This window comes from Crocuta crocuta, unplaced genomic scaffold (assembly GCF_008692635.1).
Source record: "Crocuta crocuta isolate KB4526 unplaced genomic scaffold, BGI_CrCroc_1.0 scaffold72, whole genome shotgun sequence".
In the NCBI taxonomy this organism is placed as follows: domain Eukaryota; kingdom Metazoa; phylum Chordata; class Mammalia; order Carnivora; family Hyaenidae; genus Crocuta; species Crocuta crocuta.
This window is the reverse complement of record NW_027529427.1, coordinates 1,409,048-1,417,555: the sequence shown is the minus strand read 5'-3', so window position 1 is coordinate 1,417,555 and position 8,508 is coordinate 1,409,048. Positions and strand designations below refer to the sequence as shown.

The 8,508-nt window shown below is 46.3% G+C and overlaps 1 protein-coding gene across 2 annotated transcripts in view; it reads right to left on the bottom strand.

The window, feature by feature from the left end:
- Positions 1-2,292: 2,292 nt before the first annotated feature.
- The window catches only part of FOXJ2 (forkhead box J2), a 69,685-nt gene continuing 63,469 nt past the window's right edge, over positions 2,293-8,508 (bottom strand). For both annotated transcript variants that reach the window (XM_077759056.1, XM_077759055.1), the window contains 4 exons: positions 8,119-8,220; positions 6,883-7,092; positions 6,160-6,258; positions 2,293-5,020 (listed from right to left, as the gene is read on the bottom strand). In XM_077759056.1, the coding sequence (XP_077615182.1) occupies positions 4,932-5,020; positions 6,160-6,258; positions 6,883-7,092; positions 8,119-8,220 (500 nt within the window). In that variant the 3' untranslated portion in view covers positions 2,293-4,931. The remainder of the gene's footprint in view (positions 5,021-6,159; positions 6,259-6,882; positions 7,093-8,118; positions 8,221-8,508) is intronic.

Genomic DNA, 8,508 nt, shown 5'->3' with positions numbered 1-8,508 from the left:
CACACTTTGGAAAGCATGGCCACAGGAGTGCATCATTCACCAGATGTATCTTTGGGCTTTAAAAAATTATTCTTTATCTTTCCCAAAGTAATACATGCATGTAGTTTAAAGAGCATTTCAGGCTTATACTGAAATGTAAGAAGTTTCCTGCCCCACTCTGCCTGACCAATCCCTCCTCCTACACCCATCTCCCAGAAATAACACTTGCAACAATTTTAGACATTTCTTCTGATGTTTACCATGGTAAGTCGTGTGCTTATGCAGCTAGTTTTTATATACATGATAAAGCGACTTCTTGTTTTGGAAGATGAAGAATTTTAACCACATTCCTCATTTTTGTTTATCCATCATCCTAATATTCATTAACCATCATGTTAATTTGTTCATGACCACTCATTTTCTTCTCCTCTGTGGATCCATTCCAGTCATATATATAGCTTTCCTTCCATCCCTCATTCTTAAAAAAATACATATATACATAGGTGTATACATACATACATATATATAACTCTACACCTTCTCATTTTTCTGTGTATATAAACTTATATGTGTTAAACTTCTAAAATTCCATGTTTCTTTGTACTACAATGTAACCTCATCTAAGTGGAATATAATTATTTAATCTAAAAAAAAAGGAAAATGAGCTGTTTTAGATTTGCAAGGTACTATTATTTGTTCAATGGTTGAGGTGAGGATCTGGACTACAAATAAGTTCTAAAGTACTAGGCAGAAAAATTGTAAATCACTGGGAATTCTTCCAGTCATGAGGTAACAATATCTAACATGATGTAAGATTTGCAATGGTCCCTTCCAATGTAATCTGCTTACATATTTGATATGAATAAATGTTTTCTTTCTTGTGGTTCCTTGAAAGGCTCTGATTCATGGATCCTCTTAATTTTCTGACACTCAGAATATATCATAATCTCGAGGCACCTGGGTGGCTCAGTTGGTTAATCATCTGACTCTTCATTTTGCTCTCACGGACCCTGACTGAGATCGAAGTCCTGCTTTGGGCTCTGGGACGGGTGTGGATCCTGCTTAAGATTCTCTTTCTTGCCTGGGTGGCTCAGTCAGTTAAGCATCTGACTTCAGCTCAGGTCATGCTCTTATAGTTCGTGAGTTTAAAGCCCAGCGTCGGGCTCTGTGCTGACAGCTCAGAGCCTGGAGTCGGCTTCAGGTTCTGTGTCTCCCTCTCTATCTCTGTCCCTTGCCCATTTGCAGACTGTCTCTCTCTCTGTCTCAAAAATAAACATTAAAAAAAATTTTTTTTAAATGTTTTATTTATTTCTAGGAGAGAGAGAGACAGCATGAGCAGGGGAGGGTCAGAAAGAGAGGGAGTGACAGACTCCAAAACAGGCTCCAGGCTCTGAGCTGGCAGTCAGCACAGAGCCCTACGCGGGGCTCGAACCCATGAACCGTGAGATCATGACCTGAGCGAAAGTCGGACACTTAACCGACTAAGCCACCCGGGTGCCCCCCCAAAAAAATTTTTTTTTAAGATTCTTTTTCTCCCTCTTCCTCTGCCCCTCTGGTGTGTACATGCATGCCCTCACTCTCTCAAAAAAAAAAAAAAAAAGAATATATTATAATCTCTAATCTCTAAATAAGCAACAAATAAATCTCATAGTGGGTGGCTATCGGCTTGCTACAATGGCAATCAGCTAGACTTCTGGAAGTCCTAACATATGTCACAAGACCCTGGGTAGAATTCCCAAACTCCTGCATTTAGTATATATTAGGGCGAATGGCATTGTTATAAAGATTCAGTAGTTGCTATTTCTGGGTTCCTTTAGAGAGTTCCTATCCTTGCAAACATATTCTGAAAAGAGGAAAAATAAAATCCTACCATTGGAATTCCCTCGTATCTTATGAAAAACTCTGGTAAGTACCTCTAAGTACCACCAGGAAGTCCCAGATGGAGACCCAGCTCCTCTCCAAACTGTAGTATCTCTAATCTCTGAAGTCTCCTAGAACACAGGCAAGGTGGCCTAGTCTACACACCAAGCTACAAAGGGGTACTGCCTCTCCCAACAAGATTTCACTGTATTTTATAGCATTTTTTAAAAGCAGCATTAGAAGCGTGTTTTTTGATTCTTCTTTCCCCACCAAGCTTACCACAAAATCTCAAAACCAACCAATCAAACCCGGTGAGGGGAGGGCAGGAAGAGGTGCAAGGCCAGCTGAAAACACACATTCTCGCTTTTCTCTCCCTTCCTATCCTGGCCCAAAGACACTTGAGACCAGCCCCAGTGAGATAAAGGCGAAAACATTCTTCTTCCTTTTTTTTTTTTTTATTAAGAAAGCATGCAAAAAACAACAACAACAACTTGTGAGACCAAACACCCCCTTGCCAGCCTGCACCAATGCAAAGCATTATCGGTGGTATGAAGGACTCACCAAACCAGAAACATGGGGGCTGAAGAGAGGAAAGCAAGGATGGGTGGGTCTATCCCAAATAATTGCGCCTCTGTCCCTCTCCTCCAAATTTCTCCCTTATTTCCTCTTGGGGGCAGAGTGAGCTCCTGCGGTTTTGCACACGTCACCCAATACAACAGCTGTACTTCGAGCCCCACAATGCTGGGCCATCAGGAAAAAGAAGTATTCTTTCCATTGCATGGACGGGAGGGGAAACTGAGGTCCAAAGCGGGTTGGCTTTGTCCCGTGCCACTTAGCAAGGCTGAGTTTAATGGAAGGGAGCTAAAATCCCAGGAGGCCTGAGAGCCGATCTTCAGCCCTAGTCCCGAACTTCAGTTACTCCGGCTGCCCACCAGTGTTAAGGAGACCAGTTTTCAGAAGACATTGATGAATTATAAACAAGGAACATTTGCATGTACAATGTAGTCTACCCTCGCAGATACCGTGTGGATTGGAGTAGAAAAGGGGTTTAGAAAAGAGAAGTGATCATCACTCATCACTTGTGAAGGGGAGACTTTGGGGAGAAGAGACGGAACGGTGTATGGAGGAGGCACCTTGACAGGGAGGAATAAGGAAGGGATGCCCAGAATAGCAACACGGGGCAAAGGCATTCTGCCCCGCTCTAAGAGAAGTTCTCCTTTCCCCAACGGGAAACATTATGTCATACTTCAACCCTACTGATGGCCCTCCGACACAACGGGGGATTCCAGCCACTCGCACCTCCGTTTCTTACAAAGGACTTCACAGAAATAAAGTGCTCTTTAGTTAACCGCCCTCTCTGGCCCCTTTGCTTCAGCCTTCTTCAATGAGCTCTCATATATAACCCCCTTACAAAGAAAGGAAGGGGTGGATGGGGGGAAAGGCAGAGAGCAGAAAAATAGATCTGGAAATCATCGGTAAATAAAAGAATGTGAACAAAAAGCAGAAATTGCAGAGAGTGGCCTTGTCCAGTCCTTACATGTTTGTCTGGTAGCACTCAGAAAGCGAACATTCAGTGAAACAAAAACAGAAGTAAAAGTGTTATTCCCTCTCGTATGAACACAATTAACATTAAATACACCCAAAGTACTTTGCAGCAGTAACTCATGGCCACTCCTCGATGGAGAGAAGTTGTCCCTGTACCTTCTGGGAGTCTCCTTTGATCCTCATAAACTCTCCCCTCTAGATTACTTACTCTTCCCAGCCTATTCCCTTCACCCCTTAAAAGCCTAACTGCAAAAGCTTCCGCCCCAGTGATGTGGATTTCGAGAGAAGCATTTGCCCACAGAGTTAAAGAACTGAACTTTCCCTCCCCACGTGCACACCCGCTCCTGTTTCCTCCCCCCACCCTCCCACCACTGACACTAAAGGTTCAGTTCTGCCATGACCAGTGGGAAAGAGAGTCCCGACTTGTCCTCGCACAGGATGAGACTAAGAGTGTGAGATCGGCTTACTTTTCTTTCTTGAGAGTTCCAGGAAAGGGGGAAGAAGATAAAAGGGAAGGAACTGGGCAAACAACTGAAGGAGGACAAAATAATATTTGCCGAATGGGCAAAAGGGGTTGAAGGATGATTCATAAATGCAAATAAGAGCCACAGTGGATTTCCAGAGGAAATCATGTTCGAGAACTCCGAAGGGTTGAATTGAAGCCATCTCCTAAAAGCCCGACCTACACTGAAGGGTAGAAAGCAGATTTCTGGCTAAGACCAACTCTATCCCCAATAGAGAGAGGGGGCTAGGAATGAGCCAATGGAAGGTTCTAGTAGCATATACTCGCTTTCTGACTGGTTTGTATTCTATTGTCCCTCTACAGTACTTGACTCGACCCAACCCAGACCTCTTGTTCCACTGGGACTTTGCCGTCACCCTCCAGCACCACTGCCATCACTCTTACCCTTGACGGGGACGCAAGGATTGGCAGAAGGAAGGACTGGAGATATAAACGGATGAGGAAGAGCTCAGAGGACAAAAGTAGCACCATTGAGTAAAACCCGCAAATTCATGGCCGCCAAGCCGTGTTTTAGATCCCCTTAACTTGCTAAGGTGGCTTCTTTAGTACTGGACTGAACTGACAGGAACAGGAAACAATTTAGGGCCGAAAGGTGGGATTGGCATCGAGTTTCTCAAAGAGAAAAGTACAGCAACGTTCGAAACCCTTCTCGGGAGCCATCGGGGCTTCCCCTTCCAGCCAGATGATTTTAAATTAGCGAGGGGTGGACATGGTCTGTGCGGCTGAGACAGGAGACCGGGGGCAGCATATGACCAATAATAATAATAACAATAATAATAATAATACCATAATAGAATAATAATAAAAGAATTGGGGGGAAAAACCAAGAAGAAAGAGGAAGAAGGAGGCAGGAAAGGGGGGGTTATCTTCGGCAGCATCTTGTGGTGGCTTCTGTCACAGAGCAAGAGAAAAAGAGGATATATAACTATATACAGCAAGGAGGAAGGGATGGGCTGGGGCTGGTCTGTCCCGCCGCCAGGCTGCACCACCCAGCCTCAGGCGCGTGGCCACACTCCGCAGTGCCCTAGGTGATCAAGTCCCAGTCGAACTCATCAGGGATCTCCTCACTGGCCCCCGGAGGCGGCACCGGCGGCCGAGGGACCAGATGGTGTGCTGTGAGGAAGAGAGAAAGAAGTTAAAAGGAGAGGGGATGGGAAGCGATTCTGTCAGTGTAGACGGGCAGCACTTGGCCCCAAACAATTCTGCGAAGGGCTGGCGAAATGATCCTCCTTATCAGCCCAGAGTTCTTTTCGGTGCTAGCCACCACTGCAGCAGGGTCTCAGGAAGTAAACCAGAGTAAACAAGGTGGCATGGCCATGTGACGGTTGGCAGTCACTGAGAATTATACTTATGAAGCCCATGTCATACTGAAAAAAAAATACACAGAACGTCCTGTTACATGACTCACAGTACAGAAATGTGCATGTGTATTACATGGCTGAGGAATGCACAGAGGAAGAGTCAGAGGTCATCCAAAAAACTGACAACACTTGTAGTTAGGGAGGAAAATAATACCGATTTAAAGGTGAACAGCCTGTTAATTTTATAGTATTTATGGCAAGTTACGGTCTTCCCCCAACTCCGTCCTTCAACAGAGACTGTTCAGTCCCAGGGCCCTGATAAGAAGCCAGGTGACAGCAAAGCAGACGTGGGCACAAAGCAGGTACGTCTGTATAACACGTCACGTTAACTCTCTGAACCAATCTCCCATCTAGATTCCAAAGCTAGACATAAATGTTCTCCATCTTTTGTTTATATGGATGCTCTTACTTCCTTTAATTATTGCAGGCACAAGTTACATTTAAAGTAAATCAGTCTTGGGGCACCTGGGTGGCTCCGTCAGTTAAGCGTCCAACTTCGGCTCGGGTCATGATCTCGCAGTTCACGAGTTTGAACCCTGCATCGGGCTCTGTGCTGACAGCTCAGAGCCTGGAGCCTGCTTCCGATTCTTTGTCTCCTTCTCTCCCCACTCGCACTGTGTCTCTCTCTCTCTCTCTCAAAATTAAGTAAACATTTTTTAAAAAGACTTTAAGAAATAAATAAAGAAAACCAGTCATCCTTAGGCTCCCAGGGCATATCCCTCCCTAACAAGGGGCCGGGCCCTCCCGCCCTGGAAATCATGAAGGCTCACCCACTCCCAGCAGGGGCAGCAAAAAGGGAAGAAGATGGAGGCTCAGGGCCAGAGGACAGCAAAACAACTCGTCAGGGTAGAGAGTGCCGGTTGTTGGAGAAACAAGCTTCTTGGCTCTTACCTGGGCGATTGTATCCTGCTGAGTCCTGGGTGGGGATTGGGTACATTGGTGATGGGCCAGGGTAGAGGTGGGGGGCTTGTGGGTGCACATAAGAGTTCACTGCCAAAACAAAACAAGAGTTACTTGAGTCACTTGACTACCTCACTATACTCAATGAAGGCCCAACAGCGAGGGGACAGGAAGTAATTCTTCTTCCTCTGAATGTCTCCTCCCTTCCCTGCTCTGCTCCATAGCTCCAGCAGGCATAAAGGCTTTCTGCAGGAGCTATCGGCTCTCACCCCTTAGTGTGAAAAGGGACCCTAGTTGTCCCTAGAATTGTCAAATGTCATAGCTATCAGAAGGATGACAAATATAGAAACGTGATCATTGAATCCCTCTCATTTCACTGGTCTGAAGATCACGTAACTAGTAAACCTCAACTCCACGTGATATGATTCAGGGAGAGGTTGCCGAGACACAAATTTGGAAGGGGCCCTTTCTCTTCCCTTTTCCTAAATAATTCTACTCTCCCACATGAAGGTGTAGAAAGGAATCATACGGTTTTTCCATACAGGACTTTGCTGATATAATAGATGTTCAGTCAACGTAGCAGACAAACTAGTCCCACTGCCCGGCTTGGATCACTGCCCGTCAGACGATTTTTCTCAATTCTCCTCGGCCCTCTTCCTCCCCCGCCTCTTTTCATTACAATCTCCACCCCTGGCAGCTTGCTTTGATCACTACCTTGGTTCATGGCTGGCTCTTGTTTGCCACTGGCGAGGGCACAGGAGTCAGCAATACGGGCAGAGGCTGGTGGCCGGTGGGAGGCCCCCGGGGGGGGCACGTGACCAGTCTGAGTAAGGAAATGGTTGAGAGAGTCACACAGGTTGGCGATGTGATGCTGGTCAAGGCTCCAGTTCTTCTGCTCCGCCTGTCGCAGACTCTCCATCAGTTCTAGAAACGGAGAAGCAAGAAATGCTACCCTTTGCAGAGGCCCCGAAGCCCCTACTGCACCCACCTCCGTCACTACTGCGGCTCCATCCTAAATCAACACCACTGACTATATTCATTGTCAGCAGTAACTGCCATCTCTTGGAGCTCTACATTTTCAAACTCTTCTTCTATTTGTTCCTGACTAAATTCTTATCAGAATTTCCATCGCACAGGTAAAGAAAAGAAAATTCTGGAGTGAGTGAGTGAATTGGCCGCGGTCACACTGTCAGAAAATGGCAACAAAACTACAAAATGGTGGTTGAGGTTTCTGAGTTCCTGACAGCCTTCCTTCTCCGGGGACAGAAGTGGCTACAATAAAAACACTGTCATAGTTTGAGTGAGTTGAGGCAAAATTAATTAAAGTTACTTTGAAAAAATATTGGCAGGGGCGCCTGGGGGTTCCGTCGGTTAAGCCTCCGACTTCGGCTCAGGTCATGATCTCACTGCTTGTGGGCTGGAGCCCCGGGTCGGGCTGTGTGCTGACAGCTCAGAGCCTGCAGCCTGCTTTGGATTCTGTGTCTCCTTCTCTCTCAGCCCCTCCCCCACTTGCACTCTCTCTCTCTTAAAAATGAATAAACATTTAAAAAATTAAAAAAAAAAAAAGAAAAGGGGCGCCTGGGTGGCACAGTCAGTTAAGCATCCGACTTCGGCTCAGGTCATGATCTCACAGTTCGTGGGTTCAAGTCCTGCGTTGGGCTTTGTGCTGACAGCTCAGAGCCTGGAGCCTGTTTCAGATTCTGTGTCTCCCTCTCTCTCTGACCCTCTCTGCTCATGCTGTCTCTCTGTCTCAGAAATAAATAAAATATTAAAAAAAAAAAAGAAAGAAAGAACATTGGCATTGTCCACCTTGCGAAATATGGAGAGGAAACACTGGAATCTCCCATCCTTGAACTTCGCTTAACCAACCCTTCTGGTTCTGGTTTCTACTGGGTTTTCCACCTACACTGTATCCCCTTCCCTCTGGTCATCGCCCTTTTCATCACGAACCTGAGAGCTGTGACTGCTCAATGCTGGACCAGTTGAGCCGATTTACCATCTTAAAGCTTTCCTTTAAGGAGTCGATATTGGAGCACCAGTCAGGAGGAAAGGCTGCAAAGAGGAGGGCAAGTGCACAATGAGATGAGTGCTGGGTGAGCCGGCTGCCAGCAGACAGTGAACTACACTCGAGGTTATCAATTGCATTACCAGGGCCGTCTTCAAACCCCTCCCCCCACCGGAGATTTAGCACTAGTGAAGCCATCCAGGCTTTCGGGGTGGACAGCCTCGCGCACAGGCAGGGGACTACATCCAAGAATTCCAGAAGAGAGAGCACTACGTAGCAACTTGTGTTCGCCCAGATGAGCCAACCGTCACTTCTCAACCAGCCGCATCTCTAGG